We start from the raw sequence: 18,381 nt of genomic DNA on the forward strand, positions 1-18,381 counted from the left end.
TTTTCAATACATCAAACTTCAGCAGAATGAAATTCACCTCAAACAACTACACACATTAAAGTATTTCTAAGGCAGCTCAGGCCCTGGAATGCCAGTTGTGCCTGGATTGCTGGTGCCTTTGGATAGCTCATGCCTGTTGATATCTATAAATCGAATCTCTGGGTATCACCTCCTTATATCAGAGGAGACCAGACGGAGACGTGTGCCTGGCACTTGGAGCAGAAGGCAGTGCGGTTTGAGAAGATCCAGTGTTCCTGTGGGGGACTGTTCCTCAGTCTGCGTCTGGCCCTCTTGAAAGCTCTGTCTCCTGCTGGGATGAGTTTTTCCCCTTGTGATAGAAAGTTCTGTTGAACCTGGGCAGCAGAACTCTTACGCACTGTTGCGATCCCAGAGCTTTACACAATCCTTTAGATTCAATGGCCCAGATCCAGGGTGAGTCTTGACAAGGACTGAGCCCTTGAGCTTGACTCGCTGATCTATGGGAAGCCCAGGTAGTCCGGGAAGGACAGAGGCGTTGTGCTCATGGTGGCAAAGCCATGTGTAACCGAGGCCAGGACATTGTCTGATAGGACGGGTGCGAAAGCTACCCAATCAAAGGGAAGCCTTTTCACACCAACTTCACACACATGCAGGTGACTCCACAAGTACTGAATATGGCCCAATAGCCCAGTGAAATGATTCCTCCGTCCCTTTGGGTTGTGGGGGGGGGGTGGGGGGGGGCAGGGGTGCCTCTCTTGCTGTCCTCATTCAGTGGCACAGTGCTTTGGGGCATCACACCAAGGATCAGAGTAGCTGGCTCAGAATAGGCTTCATGGGAGGGAGTGTGATGCAGAGATCAAGTGGCAAGGGGAGCTGAGAGCTCTCACGGCCGGAACGAGGGTTGGGCATTGGGGCGCCAGAGTTCTAGTCACAGCTCTGCCACTGACTCACTGTGTGACCTCAGGCAAATCACTTCAGAGGAACTGCCACCCTGGATCAGACCCAACGCCCAGCTACTCCCATCTTGCGTCTGACAGTTATCAGCTTCAAAGGAAGGTTTAAGAACCCCACCATAAGCAGATGTGCGATAATCGGCCCTTCCTATAAATCTCTTTCTTCAGTCCCCGTGCCTCAGTTTCCCCATCCATAAAATGGCAAAACTGATACCTTACTAATGTCTAGCAGCCCCTGCCAAGATTGGGGCCCCATTGCAGTAGGTGCTGCACAGACCCAGAGAAGGGTTATGTCTACATTTCATACAACCTGGGCTCAGACTAAGGTTTAAGCCCAAACCCTGCTACTGTCCACACACAAAGCCTTCTGACACGTACCAGAAGTCTCTCAGGCCACAGGCCTGGGGATTTGCCCTGGATACAGGTCTGAGCCCACGTCCCACTGTGGCACAGATGATTCAAGCCTGCTCATTTTGCACTGGGGACATAGCAGAAGCCCAGATCACCAGGCTCACGTTCGGAGAGTCTGCCCATGATATCCCACAATCCCTTATGCCTGTGTGTCCTGGCCCTTCCATTCCCATTTGGTTCCCAGGCATCGGAAGAAACCTCCTGGTTCAAATACAGCTGCTCGGCCTTTAACCTTCTCTTTCCACGTGGCCTGCTCAACTGGAAACAGAGCTAACCCTATCATGTGTTAGCTACACCCAGCACTTAAGAGACAGCCCTAGCACCTGATGCCCTGCTAGCTGGTCAGAGGAACCCAGCCTGGTCAATCTGTGCTGTGAGGCGAGCAAGACACAGACCTTCAGCAGGAACATAAGAAATGAGCCTGTCTACGCAGAGATATCAAAGACGCTGGGAACCACTGATCAATGCTGGGAGAGGGACAAGCACCTGGGGGCCACTTACTGCAGGATACATGTCTACACTGGAAAACAGTGTGTTCTTAACATGACAGTGAAGACAGGACATCAATCATCATCATGTTCCTGTTACGCCTCTGGCATTTAGGGCCGTGACAATGCTCTCCCACTCCTGTCTGTTTCCAGCAAGTCTTTCAATGGTTCCTCAGCGGTGACTCCACAGCTCTTTGCCATGTTGTTTTCGGGTGGCCTCGTTTTTGCGTGCCTTCAGGTGTCCATCTTATCGCTACTCTGGTGATGGAATCCATTTCTGTCTGAGGCACTGACTGATCCATCTCCAACACCTCCTGGCAATGATGGTGCTCAGATCCTCTTGGCTGCACTGTGTGAACAGATCTTGGCTGGAGATTGTTCTAGGCCAAAAAGATAAGGAGGATTTTTCTGAGGCAGGTTTTATGGAGTGAAGACAGTTTGGACATGGCATACACTCTCATTCCCCAGCATTCTGCACTATAAAGTGGTGTTGAAAGTATGCAGCTCTGATAAATCTTGAGTTTGGTTTCGGTGTTGTATTTGGATGATTTCCAGATTGTATTTAAGCTCCTGAAGGTGTTCCTGGATTTATTGATTTTGTTCCAGACGTCCTGGCTTGTTCCACCATCCTGGCTGAGGGTGCTGCCCAAGTATGTGAATATTTCTACATTGGTGAGAACACGATCCTCTAGCCGTATTGGTGATGGTGAGGCAATATTGAAGGTCATGATCTCTGTCTTATTGCGGTTGATTGTCAGTCCAATGCACTGAGTTGAGTTGTTTTTTCTTGTGTATGGTGTTGGGTATGTGGTAGGAGAGTGACATCATCTGCGAAGTCCAGGTCTTCAAGGGATAAGAGACAGGACAACTTGGCTTTTAACTCAGGTTAGCAGCTCAAATTCAATCCTAGGCTGCCCTATAGGCTTGAACTTGAATTGCTACCCCAAGTTGCTGAGATGGGGAACGGAGGCACAGGGAGGCTAATTGACTAACCCAAGGTCACAGGGGGATTCTCTGGCACTTTGACTAGGCAGAACAAGGATTTGAACCAGGGTCTCACATTCCAGGCGACTGCTCTAACTACTGGGTTGGAGCAAAATAACCAGCTGAGCCAAAAGCTCCCCACATCCAGCAGGGTTTGAAATTAAGTGCCCGGAAAGATTCCTTCAGCCTGGACTCACCCCAGAGGGGGTGGGTCTCATGGAGCCAGCTAGCCGTCTCCCCCACCCCCCCAAGGAACCTCTGCCTCCCAGCCAGATCCAGAAGCTTCCCTCCATACACGCCTGCAGCCCCGGTGACCCATGTGGGGTTTAAGGGGGTGTCTTGTCCCCCAGGGAGCTGGGCATTCCCTACAGCTGCATAGACAGCAACCAGCTGGCATCTTTCCTATGATGGAGGTGGCAGAGGTGGGGTGGGGATTTTAATCCTCTCTTTGCCTTCTCCCACATGGGCTCTCTGCAAGAGGGTGGAGGTGCTCGTCAGATATCGTCCCGGGGGGGGGCACGGGGGTGACCTTGTCAGTGCTGGATTGGGGGGCTGGGGGTGAGAAGAGCAAACTGCAGCCACCATGCCCAGGCAAATGGAGCCCAAGGTACGGAAAGTCTTGGTCTGAAAGATGCACCTTCAGGTTGTCAGCGCCCCCTTCTGGGCTGCAGGGGAGACTGCATGGCCCCATGGCTTTAACATGCGTGGGGCCTCCTGGGTTGCGTCAAGCCTGGATTCACCTCCTCACACAGTCCCCCTCGGTCCCTGGCCTGGGTGCTGCAAAGCAGGGCCCCACGCGGCTGCATGCTGGGCCTGTGCTGAGAGCTAGCCCTGAGGTCTTGTTCCATAAGGTGGGGAGGGATCCTAGCAAAAGAAATGGCCAGTGTCGGCATGAAGAGCTAGAATTAGCCTTCGCCCCCTGCCTCAACGGCAGAGGAATACAGCGATGCAGATGGCAGCCTTGGAGTAAGCGTTTGGAGGATCCAGTCCCCATGTGCATTTCCCTTCCTCGCCTCTCTGCCCGAGGCCCCAGCCTGGCATCTCCCGGGGATTGTCACAGGACATGGGTGTCACACAATCTGTGCTGGTGTCTGGAGAGGCAGAGCTGGCTCCCCATTAGCCTGCAGGGGGCGCTGTGCAAACTCAGGACGTAACACATCCTTCCTAGGATGTTCCTACATTCTGCGTCCACAGCTGGCTGGGAGTCAGACAAATATAAATGGCTGAAAAGAGGCTTTCAAAACCCAGAAGTTCCTGGAGTAGAAAGTTCCCCTTGTTGAAACTGGGTGGATGAGCTGCGGTTTTTCCTCAGTTCCTTTGATACGTTGCCTAATGCAGGCTATGGATAAAGAAGCATCTGATTGCTAAGCCCAGAGATTTAGGGCAGAATTCATACTTTATATCTTCAGAAGACCTAGTAAACAGGGCTGCACTCTCTAATCCTGGGAGCAGGTTTGTACCTGCTCGCTTGGTATAAACCATGCTGGTTGCGCTGATTTCACAGTGCGGTCGAGTTCAAAACATCGCCTCCGGGGTGAAATGTTTATTGCAGGAGAGATGTTCAGAAGTGTTTGTTGAGAGAAGAGAGGGACGGGCAGCTGGATAGCAGAGCAGAGGCTGTGCCGGACCCTCTCAGAGCAGCAAAGAGTCAGGCATATTCCAGTCTGGGAAGACCCCATCTCTGCAGTGATGCATTCTACCCTGTGAATTTGGTAACCTCTGTCCATCTGTCTGCCCACTGGGCCATCCTTAGCCCTACACCCCTTCCCATTGGGAGGGCTTGGGTGATTGGCTGCGAGGAGACCCAGCAGGGGTTTTCTGGGTCTTGATGTTGCACTGAGGATGAGGGGGAAGAAGGCTGTCTTGTGCCAGAAAGATGCTGGCTAGGGATTGCTAGGCCTCCTTCTCAGGAAGACAAGGCCAGGTAAGAGGGAGCAGGGTGTGATGCGGGGCTGAGGAAAGTTTACAGAACCTGTGAAGAAGAAGTTACAAAGTACAGACAAATCACACAAGCATCTGACGCAGTGGGTACTCAGGCAAAACTCCCCTGCGTAAGGATCTCAGGACTGGGCCAGTCTCTGGTTCCCGGGCAGTATCGTGATCCAGGGGCACACATGTCGTGGAGCTGAGCTGCAGCGTGGCAATCTACTCTATACAAGGTCACGCAACAGATCAGGGCTTGAGCCAGGTTCTCCCCCATCCCAGGCTACTGCTCAAACCACTGAGTAACCCTTCCTCTCTGAACACCGCAAGCTGGGTCAGAGCAAACAACGAGCTAAGCCAAAAGTTCCCCACAGCCAGGGTTTGAAACAGAGTCCAGAAAGGTTCCTTCCGCCTGGACTCGCCCCAGGGCGGGGAATCTCTCTATTCTTGTACAATCCTGCAGAACACACAGAAAACAGTGCAGACAGGAGCTGTGACCCCCAGCAGGACAGAGCCCCCAGCATGCCCCGGAGCTGCCACATGATCATTTGGCTGGGCACTTTAACCCGTGTGGATTCAGAAACTGGTAACTGGATGCCTTGTGGCTTGGCAGCTGCCTCTGAACGGAGCAAAGTCCCACGTCATGTGCGACCCCCTGGGACAATGGCCCTGCAAGAGTGCAACGGCAGTGCCTGGGGAAACGCAGTACTTACAGGATCTTCAGGCTGTAGAGGCCACAAAAGGCTTCTCCTGGGATCTGAGAGAGCTGGTTTCCAGAGAGGCGCCTGCAGAAAAGAGGAGCCAGTGTCACATCAACATCTCTGTAATGCCGGTGCTTTGTCAGGGGACACTTAATAACTTGCATCTCGTGCCTCTTGCTACAGCCTAGGAGAAGACTGGATACGACTGAATGCTGAACGAAAAGGAGTACTTGTGGCACCTTAGAGACTAACCAATTTATTTGAGCGTGAGCTTTCGTGAGCTACAGCTCACTTCATCGGATGCATACCGTGGAAACTGCAGCAGACTTTATATACACGCAGAGAATATGAAACAATACCTCCTCCCACCCCACTGTCCTGCTGGTAATAGCTTATCTAAAGTGATCATCATTACCAGCAGGACAGTGGGGTGGGAGGAGGTATTGTTTCATATTCTCTGCGTGTATATAAAGTCTGCTGCAGTTTCCACGGTATGCATCCGATGAAGTGAGCTGTAGCTCACGAAAGCTCACGCTCAAATAAATGGGTTCGTCTCTAAGGTGCCACAAGTCCTCCTTTTCTTTTTGCGAATACAGACTAACACGGCTGCTACTCTGAAACCTGTCTGAATGCTGAACGTGAGACTCGCGCTCAGTACCCCGTTCATTAGTGTTCCCCTCTAGTGGCTAACCCATGTGAGGGGATAATGGCCTTCTACTACTGCTGCCGGCTAATGGTGAGGGAGGCTCAATGCTTCTAGCAGGGAAGGACCCAAACGCAGTCCCCAGTGATAACCCATGGCTGGGGCCATTCCACGCCCCACTGGGAGAGGACTCTGCGCTACAGCCACTAAGGCAGGAGAGAGGAAATGAGGCTTGTCTCTGCCATTGTAAGAGGCCTTGACTCTTTTTCCTCCATAAAGATAGCCACTAACCGTGACTGCAAGGAGAAACCCGGCTTTGCTGGCCTAAAAGCTGGTAGCGATGGCAGAGCAGTGTGGGAACGACCCCCCCTTGCTAGGACACAGAGACCATGCTGCTGCTGGGGTTATTCTCCCCTCTGTTCCTATGCCCTCTTTTGCCACTCTCTCTGCCCTGGCTGGCACCTGCCAGTTAGCATGCCCCCACTGCTTCGCCAGACTGCGCAGGTTTAATGCTTTCCCCATAGGTCAGTCTCTCCAAACCCCTGCTCATTGTGGTCTCGCCTCTTTGAACTCCTTCCAATTTATCACCATCGCTGTCAAAGCGCTGAGCAGAGCCACGAGTTCATAGCCAGCTCCAAACTCCTCCAGAGCTCAGGGGGGTTTGGGTGCCCTGGATCACACCCATTGCCACAGGAGACTTTGAGTGAATAAGCAACAGGATAGAGACTAATGCAGAAAATATCATGATGCCACCACATAAATCCATGGTGTGCCCACACTGGAATACAGTCCACAGTTCTGGTCACCCATCTTAAAGAAGGTATTAGAATTAGAGAAGGGCAACAAAAATTATTAGGGGCACGGAACAGCTTCCGTCCGAGAAGAGATTAAAGAGACTGGGACGTTGCAGCTTGGAAGAGAGAAGGGGGGAGATGACAGAGGTCTATAAAATCACGACTGGTCTGGAGAAAAAAGTGCTGTTTACCCCTTCACATCACACAAGAATCAAGGGTCACACAATGAAATTATTAGGCAACAGGTTTAAAACAAGCATAAGGAAGTACTTCACACAATACATCGTCAACCTGTGGAACACATTGCCAGGGGATGTTATGAAAGGCCAAAAGTATAACTGGGTTCAAAAAAAGGGAGTTAGATCAGGTCATGGAGGATAGCTCCAGCAATGGCTATAAGCCAAGATGGTCAGGGATGCAACCCCATGTTCTAGGTGTCTCTAAACCTCTGACTGCCAGAAGCTGGGACTGGACGGCATGGGATGGATCGCTCAATAATTGCCCTGTTCTCTTCATTTCCTCTGAAATATCTGGCACCAGCCACTGTTGGAAGACAGGATACTGGGCTAGATGGACCATTGATTTGACCCAGGATGGCCACTCTTATGTTCTTAGAGGAAGACAGGGTTCAGAGACAGGTGACAAGAATGATCGGGGCAGGGAAAAACTCCCACATGAGGAGAGACAGTAACGATTGAGATGGTTACCTTAGCGGGGAGGTGAATGAAAAGGGGGCACAGTAAAGGAATACAAAGTGGCAAACGCTCTGCAGAAGGGAGAGCGGGAGCGTCTGTCATCTCACAACATGGGAACAAGGGGACATGACATCAAAAGGTGGCAAAGTCAAAACTAATAAAAGAAACCCTTTTTCACACAATGTGGATTGGCCTGTGGAACTAACTGCCACAAGATGTCATTGAGGCCACAATCTCAGTAAAATTCAAAGAGGGTCCATCTGGGTATATTTCACTTAAACCAATGCCCTGCCCTTGCTAGGGCCTGGGGCATTGCTGGCACCTCAGTCCCTCCTATTCTTTGCCTGTAGCACACAATAGTTGAGTCTTCTGAGGGCTGTAAAACGTTAGACTAATTCTGGTGGTGGGGCTTGGTGTGGGGTGGCAGGGTGGGGCTGGTGGCCTGTGCTATACAGGAGGTCAGATCTGGTGGTCCCTTCTGGCCTTGAACTCTATGACTCCGTTCACATGGATTTTGGCCTTTTGGTTTTTCGAGAGAAATTCTAGCATTTACGTAGAGCCCTCCCCCACTCCTCTGCTCCATTCTCTGAGCAGTTCTAATTGTTACAGTCACTTTTACAGATGGTGACTCAGGCACAGAGAGGACACGTGACCTTCCCATGATCACATGGGGGCTCTGTCAGAGCCAAGAACTGAAGCCAGATCTCCTGAGCCTAAACCCAATGCCTTGGCCACAAGGCCCTGTCGCCTCCTCAAGGTGGTATGTATCTGCCTCCTTGGTACTGCTTGCTGGTGCCTGATGCCAGCACACTGGAGCAGCATCACCAGCTCCATGTGTTCAACAATCCTGAGCTGGGTCTCCCAAAAATCATGAGATTAGTTTTTAAAATCTCCGGATTTTAAAGCTAATCACAGCAGTCACATTTTCAAGCTCTGTTCTGCAACCATGAGGTCTAGAAACTTACTTTTGTTTTTAAGGAAACCGGTGAGCCTCATTTATTCACATGACTCCAGGAGCTGGGGCTTTAACATAAAATCCCATGAGACATGGCAGCACATCCATGGCAGTGGTGCCACCCAATGGCTGGGGGTGAAGGGCTTTCACAGGTCCTCCCGATGCCCTCGTCAGGTGTAAAACTCAGCCACCAGTACCTGAGATCGGGCATAGGTATGATAGGGGATGTAGGAATTAAAAACTGGCAAGAAATCCAGTTCCTTTTTAAAGACGTGGGTGTGAACTGGGTGCTAACTGACAAATTCATTTCAGAAGCTACCACGTATATTTCAGCGAGTGTTTTGAAAAAGGCCAAAGACTGTAGGCTGTAGGACGCTTCTGGGATCGGCACCAGGCATGCCCACTCACCGCTGGCCATGCGCGGTTGTGCTGGTCCCAGCCCCAACTCAACCCCCCGCCCCACCGCTGGAATCCAAAATTGCTCCCATAATTAGGCCTCCGACAGCATAAATAGCACAGGGTCGTCTCTTTAATGTGCGGGCACAGGCCGGAACCTGCCTCTTCGCAGTACGTCAGCTGCCTGGCAAGCCAGGCTGTTTGTCACCGGGGAGTGTGATTGGGTGAAACTGCTCCCTTTGACGGCCGATTTCCACCTGGGGAGAGGATGCCGGGGGGAGGAGACTACGGGGGGAGGGGGGGGCAGGGGGAGAAGCTTTCAGAGCTGCCGCCCCTGGCTGGTTTAAACAGCCACCACACAAAACCAGAGGCAATGCTGGTTCCTGCACCAGGAATCTTGGGGGTTCCCCTGCAGGTGAAGAGAGGATGCATGGGGGGGGGCATTCGAACAGCAGCCAGTTCTCAGGTAGATTGGAATGTACCAGATACATGAGAGAGGGAGAGATAGAAGGCTGCTCTGAAATGGGCTGGGGGGGGGGGTGCGAGGATGTCCCGCAATGGACGAAAGGGGACATGTCCCCTCTGCACCCCTGGCTCTGCAGTTGGGGTTTTAAAAAGGAGAGTCAAAATGGGTTAGACTGCTGCATGCCCTTATTCGACAGTGTGCTTCTGGGCTTTTACATATGCCGAGGTGCTGTTCTGCATGCACGCACAGGTGTCGAGTGTGTCTGCCTGTGTGTTTACAGGCATCCGTGCGCAGGCTGGTCAGCCTGTGGGTGCGCACACATCACAATGGGGTGCGTGCATACTTTTGTGGCTGTGTATGTGTCCATGGCTGTGGATACGGATGTGCTACCTTCCTCCCAGACTGTGCCCCACCTTGCTGGGCCCCCCAGCAGGGTGACCCAGAGCAGAGCCCTGCAGTCCCTTCCCTCCCAGACTAAGCTTGTAAGGGGGCACTTGGATCTGAACCAAGGACCACGTGATCCGCAGTCAAACACTCTATCACTGAGCTACACGCCCATGACAGGGCCAGGTAGGGGCTTGCACGTCACACTCAGCAGCAAGGATGCTTGAGTGGGGAGGGGGGCAAGAGTCGGGGAGGTTTCTGGGGAAGAAGCCACCCACACCAGCTGGCAGTGTCCTATTCACCCCATGGTGGGGAGAGAGTTATGGGGGGTAATAAATCAGGAGCGGGGGGGGGGAGCTGGCTGTCCTGTTCCTTGTCATTAGCTTCTTTGGCCATTTAACGTGGCACACCCGAGACACAATGATCCCCCTGTGCCCATGGTGCTGCATTTCCATGCTAATTGTCAATCAGCAGCCTCCTCCCTGCTGAACTCCCCCTTCCCTTCCAAGCTCTCTTGAAGGTCACCCCCCTGGTGGGCAGATTCCTTCCATTAAATGCATCCTTGGAAGCCAAAATACCATGAAGTTCAAGCAGATGGAGCCTCTCCCCTTTGCTTTCATTTAGAGGGGAGACGACTCCTCTCACAGTGATGCTGACAATGGCAGCTAATTCGGGACCAGAGGCCCCCTCTCCCCCCAGTATTACAGTTCACCCCTTCCCCACAGGAGACTGGAACCATATTTCCAAGCAGCCCATGAAACCCGAGCTAGGGAATTCACCCCCCTGGGAGCACGAATGGGAAACTGCTCTCCTTGGAAGGGGTGTCAGTCCACTCCAAGAAGATAAGCTAGGGCTATCTCCACTCCAGCTCCAGACCTCAGACACCCCCACATCTGTTTGGGGTATGCAGGGCTAGGGCTCAGGCCCTTCTCGCTAAGGCACCAGAGCTCCCATCATTGCAGATCAGAGTCAGGAAGTGGTGAGGGGTCTGCTGCAGTGGTAACTGCTGAGAGGCGTGGTAAAGGCAGGCAGAGGGGTGGCAGCAGCATCCTGCAGGGCTGGCTCATTCCCTGAAGCCAAGTAACGTTTGCCACCCAGAGATTCTTTCCATAGGCACCGACCTTCATAGGAAGCCCACCCATCCCCACCCACCTATCGTCTCTCATTCAGCATCTGGATATCGACTCCTGCCAACCTCCATCATGTTTTCAAACAAGAACCTCTGTGGTTTCCCCCAGGCTGCCCCTCACGCTTGGGATAAAGAGCCACAAAGCCACCTCATTCTCCTCCTGCAAAATCCTTTTCAGAACTCTCCTTGGCTGTGATGCCTATAAGCCACTTGATGACAAGCTGTCCCTCTCTAGTTCTCTGATCTGGCTGGTGGGTGTGTTTCTAATGTACCTATCCCTTCGTGTCAGTACCAAGGCCGGGCTGAACCTATGGCTGCCCAGTATGGCCCCCCAACCGAAAAAGGTCAAATAGTTCAGTTCGAACCAAACTTGAAGTGTTTTTGGTATTTCTCACCAAAATGGAAAGCTCCAAACATTTTGTTTCAAGTCAAACAACTTTTTGTTCGACCTTGGATAAATTCCTTTTAGTTTTTCAGTTCATTTTTTTCCAAGCATTTTTCACCTTTTGGGGGTTTTTTTAATTAGCTGAATTTGGAAACAAAAAGTCAAAACCTTTCCTTTCCGAAACAAAACATTGACATTTCCAAAAATATTTTGTCAGTGGTTTCCCCCCCCCCAGTTAAAAATAACTCACCACATTTGACCTAAATTCACAAACAGTTTTGGTGTCCTGACGTGCCTGTCTAGCTGAATATGCTCTCATACATAGATCAGAGCTTCTCAGGAGTGGGTAGAAGCCACAACAGGGCTACTAAGGTCCTGGAATGCAAGCCCTGAGGCCAGATCTATACTAAAAAGCTACGTCAACCCAGCTATATTGCTCATAGGTGTGAAGAATCCACACACCCACCCACCCCCCTCAGCGATTTAGTTAAGCCAACCTAACCTCCTGTGTAGCCAGTGCTAGGAGGACCAAAGAATTCTTCCGTGGACTTAATTACCGCCTCTTGGGGAGGTAGATTCATTACAATGATAGGAGAACCCCTCCTTGCGCTGAAGTGAGTGGCTACACTGAAGCACTGCAGCTATGCCACTGTTGCAGTTTAAGTGTAGACATAGCTTGAGTCTGTTCTCACTTCCACAGGTGTAAATCAGGAGTCAAGCCAATGGAGTTACACAGGTGTAAACATGTTGTAAATGAGAAGAGTCAAACCAGTTATTTCCCTGCCCTAACTGGTGTTTGCAATTCTTCCCAGTTTAGTATCACCTACAAATTTCACTCACGTGCCCTTTACTCCCTTCTGCCCTGCTCATTAAACAGTATGTTAAACAGGCCCTTTCTAACACTGCTGCTCCCTGTGGGCCCCACCAAACCCTCTTCCAGCTCTATGCAGTGTTTGTTACTCTTGTTCATGGCCTTTGAGACAGTTCAAGCCCCAGGAATGTTCATATCCAAGCCAATTTGGATCCATCTGCCACGTAAGACCATGTCTACACTACAGAAGTAAGTTGACCTAACTTATGACAGCATACAGCCATCGCAGTAATTACTTCGCTTGTGTGTGTTGACACTTTGCTCTTTGTGCTGGCGGTGTGTGTCCTCACCAGGAGGACTTGTATCGATTGTACTGTGAGGATGGGGCATTGTGGGAGGGCTCCTGAAAGCCAGTAACAGTTGACATGAGCAACTCAGCGTCTACACACTGACACTGCATGGACCTAACTACACCACTTGGAGGTGGAGGAGTTTAGGTCAGTGTAGTTGGGCAGTGCCGCTGGGCAGGAGAGACGTGGAAGTGTAGACACGTCCATAGTTAGGACAATGTAAGCTGCCCTTGTGTTGACCTAACTCTGTAGTTTAGACCTGGTTTAAGATTTAATGAGATGTAGCTGCTTTCCCCAACAACCCAATACAGGACATTAAATGCGTTTCCTCCATCCCCTTATTGTATAAGCTGTCCAGTTTGTCTAACAAGATTAGCTCTGTCCAAACCCCCCAGCGCTGCCGGTGAATCACAGTTTTATTAAGGATCTCTCAAGAGGCACTCTGTTTGAACGGACCTTTTTGGAAATGTGCCTGTAGGACTGATGGGAAACAGTGTCCCTGTCCTGTGAGACTTGTGAGATGGTGGGAAAATTTTCCCACCCTGAATTGGAGGGTGGGGGGAGGGGTAGAAGTCAAAATTGGGACAAAGTCTCAAGTCTCTGTAAACCAAAAATCTTTTTTTGCATCATTTCAATTTTACACTTTAACATCTGAAAGAATTTTGGTTTTACTATACGGTCAATTTTGAAACATGCCGTTCATTTCAAAAGTGTCAAAAAGAGACAGCCCGACAATTTCCAAACTTCTTTCCCTTCCCCGCCCCCCCAAAATGTTTTTGAAAGACGGAAAGTTTGCCTGACCATTCTCCGTGAGATGGTTCTGTTTCGAACAATCAGCATTTCCAAACAAAAATATATTTAGTGGAAAAATTCCGGATTAGCACAAAGGGCCTGGTTCCATTTATATTAAGGCCTCTTTGTTGTGCTGTGGGGTGATGACTGGAGGAATTCTCCATGTACCTCAGGGGCTTTTATCACCCTGTGAGCTGTTGCAGTATTGTAAAAGGGGAGAGCTGGGAGGCAGAATTCTTCCCTGGTAACCTAAAGGGAACCTGGAGCAGATGTAACTTCTACAGTAAAGCCCCTTCCCACTGCCAGAGCCGTGCAATTTGTGCAAAGTAGAATCAGGCCCAGTGTCGTTTATATTTGCACCATTGTTGCTCAGAGCCAAATATTCAGTTGCTCAGCACTCATAACTGGGGCCCAGATTTTTATAAAATCTCAGTGTCCAATGTGCACCTATATTGCTGAGCACTTGTGAAAATCTGGTAACTTACTGTGGTGAACAATGGGAGCTGAAGTCTTTTGAAAGTCTATCCTAGACTGTGGGTGCTAAGCTCTTTTGAAAATTCTGGCTATGATGCATGCCTGAGTCTGTGGCAAGCCTGACCACAGCTCTGAGGGGTTTTAGTGATCCATGCTTTTCAATCTGCTGTTGACTGAAACCTAATGTTGAAAAGTTAAAGATCAATAACGTTAACAATATCACTGTCGAGCATCTAAACAGAAACATCTGGCTTTGGTGATTCTCCACCATTATGGGTCACAGTGAGAGACTAAGAGGCAGTGGGGAGCCACTGGCTGTCAAGGGTAATAAAGGCAGTAGATGAGAAGTTCAAATCCTGTGCAAATCTCAAATCCATTTTATCCCAGGGAAGAGAAAAGGGAAATTCATCCAATCCCTAATGCTCTAGCAATCCTCCAGATTCAGAGTTTGCAATTTCCCAAATGGAACAGTGCATTGTGGGTAAAAAAAATGCAGTGTGGTGCAATGTAAAGTTCTCTCAGAGTAAATGAAAATGAGAAATTTCCTTTTGCATGAAGGGGCAGCAAATGAGCTAACCACCACTTGCAGCAAACCGAAGCCTATAGACAAGGGAAATGCGCTCCCTAAAATGTTCTGGTTTCAGATTTATTTGAAGCTGCTGCGGGAGCGTCAGCGTCCCCACTATGTCACAGAAATGTCAGTGGCTGTATTATGCCCAGGGCTGGGTAAAATCTCCTTGAAGCTAGTGGACATAATAGCCATGCTTCATTCAGGAAGCATGTAAAAAGCAATTAAGCTCCTTTATGGAACAGATAGATGAAACACAGGAGCCACCACCCAAAGCATGGGCCACATGCAAGGCTGGCTAGAAATCTGACATATGTGGGTGGAGGGCTTTGAATAGGGGATGAATACCAATGCAAAGGGCTGGGTATTGTTTGAGAGAGCTGTATGTGCATGTGTGAGAGAAGCACAACAGATGCACTCTACACCGCCATAAAACACCCACGGCACAGCCACAGATTGCCAGGGTCAGCTGACTCAGGCTCACCCGGCTATAAAATTGTAGTTTAGATACTTGGGCTGCAGCACAGGCTCCAAGATCCTGCAAGGAGGGAGGGTCCCAGAACCCAGGCTCCAGCCCAAGCCCAGATGTCTACACTACAAACCATCCTGGTTCAGTGACAAAATGAAGGCAGTGGTTAGAAACAAGAAGGCAACATATAACAAATGGAAAAAAGTGGAAATAGAGAGCAATCAATACAAATTAGAAGCTAGGAAGTACAGAAAATTGATAAGGGAAGCTAAAGTACAATAAGGATTTTTTTTTTTTAAAGTATACTAGGAACAAAAGAAGTCCTAACAATGTGCCAATACCATTGTTAGTTGGTAAAACTGTTACTTATTGAACACTTCTACCTTTTCTGAATTATTAGTATTTCCATTCTGTATTTGGAAGGAAATAGGATAATGTGTTTGTATCATGTGAAGGTGATGGATTACTTTCCAGTACATTAGTAATGGAAGAGGATGCTGAACAACATCTGCTAGGGATAAACATTTTTGAAATCAGTGGGCCTGGAAAACTTGCCCCCAGGAGTCTTAAAAATGTTGGCTGAAGAGATTGCATGCCCACTGGTATTAATTTTTAATAATTCTTTGAGGGAAATTTCAGAAGACTGGAACAATGTTAATGTTGTGCCAATATTCAGTAAGGACAAGCAGGATGACCTGGAAAATAGAATGGAAAAGCTGATCCAGGATTCAAGTGATAAAATATTAAAGAATAGGAATAGAATCAATGCCAGTCAACATGGGTGTATGGTAACTGCAGAGATAATATACTGAGATTTTTATAAGGCATCTGATTTAGTACCAGACAACATTTTGGATTTAAAAAAGAAAGAGCATTACACAATATCAATGAAGCATACATTAAATTGGTTATGAACTAGCTAATTGACAGATCTCAAAAAGTAGTGGTCCAAGGGGGAATCTTCATTGCAGGGGTAGTTTCTAGTGGGGTTCTGCAGAGATTGGTACTAGGTCTGATCCCATTCAGCATTTGCATCAGTGATCTGGAAGTAAACGTAAAATCAGGGCTGATAAAATATGCAAATGAAAGAATAATTGGCCGAACAGAAAATGAGAACAGGACCGTCAAACAGAGCGATCCGGATCATTTGGTACAACTGAATGCGAGCGCCTGGTGCGATGCTGTGGCAAAAAACACAGATGCAATTCTTGGCTGGATAAGCAGGGGACTTTTGAGGAAGGAGGTGATTTTGCCTCTGTAAATGGCATTGGTGAGACCGGTACTAGAACACCGTGTCCAGTTCTGGTGTCCACATTTTTTAAAAGGCTATTGAAAATTTGGAGAGGGTGCAGAAAAGAACCATAAAAATTTGGTGGGTGGAGAAAATGCCCGACAGGAGGAGACAGAGCTCAATCTGCTCCGCTTATCACAACGAAGTTTGAGATGTGACTTCATTACAGTGCATAAATATCTTCATGGAGAGAAAATAATGGATACTAAGGGGGACTTCGACCTAGAAGAGGAAGGCAGAACAAAAGCAGATGGCCACACAAATTTAAATTAGAAATTAGACTCACATCTTTTAACAGGGAGGCTGATGAATCATTGGAACAAGCTATCTTCAAATCAAGACTGCATGCCTTTCTGGAAGATGCTTTAGCCAAGCACCAGGTATTGGACTCAGTACAGTGGGAACTGGGCGAAATGTAATGGCCTGCGATACACAGGAGTTGAGACAAGATGATCTAATGTCACCTTCTGGCCTTAACATTAAAAATAAAATCACATGCCTTAGAACACATGGAGCTCCGTCTGTTTCACTTAACAAAGAATAAAGGGTGACTTGATCACAGCCTATAAGTTCAAGGAATGGTGGAAGCTCCCGAAGAGTGGGCCCCCCCACCCCTGAGCCTGAACAGTGATCCTGCCCCCCATGCCTACCCTTCCCTAGAGTCTCCACCCTCACACACACCCCCCTCCCCAAGTCACCACCCTTGCACTTCCCCTTCTCCGAGGCCCCACCCCTTCCTGCAAGGCCCCGCCCCTGCACCACCTCTTCCCCCCCCAAATCCCCGCTCCACCTCTTCCACCCAAGACCTGTCCTCCGTCACTTGCCCTTATGGCCGATAAAAAGTGATGGGGCCATTGCCCCCCATTCCGGGGCCCTGATAAGTGCCTCTGTATGGAACAGAGTACAGCTATTGAACTTCTTATTCAGGAGATCTGACTAGACGATCACAGTGATCACTTCTAGCCTTAGAAACTCGGAATACAATCGAAATGTCTCAGAAGTGTCCCTTAATGCAGCACCGCTACACCCCAGAAATCTGAATGCCCAACGACGCCATGACTGTAGGCCATATCTGCGTGCTACCCCCTAACGCTGGCCCTGGCTTTTATATGCTGAGAAGCCCTGCCGTAAACCACCACTATGACACAGAAATCCACATACCCCAAAATGCAGCAACGGGAAGCGTGACAAAATGCAGCACCGGGTTGTCCGACAAATAGCAGTGGCCCGTAACACAGCACTGCTTAATACCACACCAATACCGTCGCTCAGGAGTATCCGTGCCCCATGAAGCAGCATTGCTTTGATTAAATATCAATGAGTGTAACAGGTCAAGCACTTACCGCCACGGCATCTCCTGCTGGTCGTTCAGGAATTAACTCATCCCAACCTCAGAGCGCCTCCTGCTGGCCAGTGTTTCTCCTGTTGTCACTACTTGTCTTTCATGATCGATCTCCACCACTATACTTCAGGCCCCGCGTCCCTCCCGGCCCACGGTGCCCTTTCTCCTGGGTACTGCCCCATGGCAGTACCCCCACACTCAGGGTCCTTCCCTGTCTGGGGAACCCCAATCCCATCGTGCCTCAGTGACCCACTGCCAGGCTTCATCTAGCCCCTTCCCTCAGGGGCAAACTGCAGTCTGAAGTGGCCACTCGTCATTGGCAAGGGGGTTAGACCTGCTGCCTCTTCCTCCCCCGGCTGCTTCCCCACAGCCCTAATACCTCCTCCGGCCCTAACAGCAAGGCCTCTGCCGGGGGGTTTGCCAGGCTGGAGCTTCCCCAGCTGCTCCTGCCCTTCACCAGCACTGTCCAAAGTACCCATGTCTCCTTCCAGCCCATCTCACTCCAAAGCTGGAGAGAGACTGCCTACAGTGTGGCCCTGCAGCCATTTTATAGGGCCCAGCCTGGCCCTGATTGGCTGCCTCCCAGCCTTTTCTGATTGGATCTCCGCCCCAGCCCTCTCCAAGGGCTGGCTTTTAACCCTTTCAGGGCCGGAGCAGGGTGACCGCCCCGCTACAATGACCCAGCACGCGTTTACCGCTGGGTTGCAGAAATGTCCGCGCCCACAATAAGAATCGACCCTGTCACACAGAAATGTGATGGGTCTATCCTGCAGCGCGGCTTTTTCACAGAAACGGTCAGTGTCCAACAACGCTGCGTCGACACGTCCCGAAAACCCCGGCACCCCACAATGCAGCTCGGCTGTATCACACACATTGCTCCCTCGAGCGTCGCACAGCTGGTTCACAGGAGTATCGAGGACCTAGGCACCACTACGTCGCAGAACCACCGGTGCATCAGACTGCGGCATGGCGAGATCAAAGGAACGTTAGTGGGTCGA

The 18,381-nt window shown here is 50.0% G+C and overlaps 1 protein-coding gene across 1 annotated transcript in view; it reads right to left on the reverse strand.

Moving 5' to 3' along the window:
* Nucleotides 1-18,381, reverse strand: part of LGR6 (leucine rich repeat containing G protein-coupled receptor 6) — a 202,899-nt gene that overhangs the window by 109,285 nt on the left and 75,233 nt on the right. Inside the window, exon 3 of the mRNA XM_077839300.1 lies at nucleotides 5,452-5,523. Within this exon, the coding sequence (XP_077695426.1) occupies nucleotides 5,452-5,523 (72 nt within the window). The remainder of the gene's footprint in view (nucleotides 1-5,451; nucleotides 5,524-18,381) is intronic.

Source organism: Eretmochelys imbricata, chromosome 21, assembly GCF_965152235.1.
Source record: "Eretmochelys imbricata isolate rEreImb1 chromosome 21, rEreImb1.hap1, whole genome shotgun sequence".
In the NCBI taxonomy this organism is placed as follows: domain Eukaryota; kingdom Metazoa; phylum Chordata; order Testudines; family Cheloniidae; genus Eretmochelys; species Eretmochelys imbricata.